Source organism: Octopus bimaculoides, chromosome 15 (genome assembly GCF_001194135.2).
Source record: "Octopus bimaculoides isolate UCB-OBI-ISO-001 chromosome 15, ASM119413v2, whole genome shotgun sequence".
Taxonomy (NCBI): Eukaryota; Metazoa; Mollusca; class Cephalopoda; order Octopoda; family Octopodidae; genus Octopus; species Octopus bimaculoides.
The window spans coordinates 9627051-9627480 of NC_068995.1; the positions used below are offsets into that span (position 1 = coordinate 9627051).

The 430-nt window shown below is 42.8% G+C and overlaps 1 protein-coding gene across 1 annotated transcript in view; it reads left to right on the forward strand.

The window, feature by feature from the left end:
- The window catches only part of LOC106879362 (snRNA-activating protein complex subunit 3), a gene marked incomplete at its 5' end in the record, with an annotated part of 5374 nt that continues 4944 nt past the window's right edge, over positions 1-430 (forward strand). The window contains one exon of the mRNA XM_014928882.2: positions 1-84. Coding sequence (XP_014784368.2) covers positions 1-84 — 84 coding nt within the window. The remainder of the gene's footprint in view (positions 85-430) is intronic.

Below are 430 nucleotides of genomic sequence, written 5' to 3' on the forward strand. Positions count from 1 at the left end.
GATCGCATTTGCTGTGTTAATGACCTTCTCGTTACTGGCGATTACAGTGAAGATCCAGATCTCGATATTAACCTATGTGCCCGGGTATGTATCTCTCTCTCTCTCTCGGCCATTTGTTGCTGACCCTTTCTTTTTACAGATAAGAACCTGTTCTTTTATTTGCTTCAGTCCTTTGACTGTGGCCATGCTGGAGCACCGCCTTTAGTCGAACAAGCCAACCCCAGGACCTATTCTTTGTAAGCCTAGTACTTATTCTATCGGTCTCTTTTGCCAAACCGATAAGTTACAGGGACGTAAACACACCAACATCGGTTGTCAAGCGATTGTGGGGGGACAAACATATACATGTATATATATATATATACATACATCATCATCAGCATCATTGTTTAACGTCCGCTTTCCATGCTAGCATAGGTTGGACGATTTG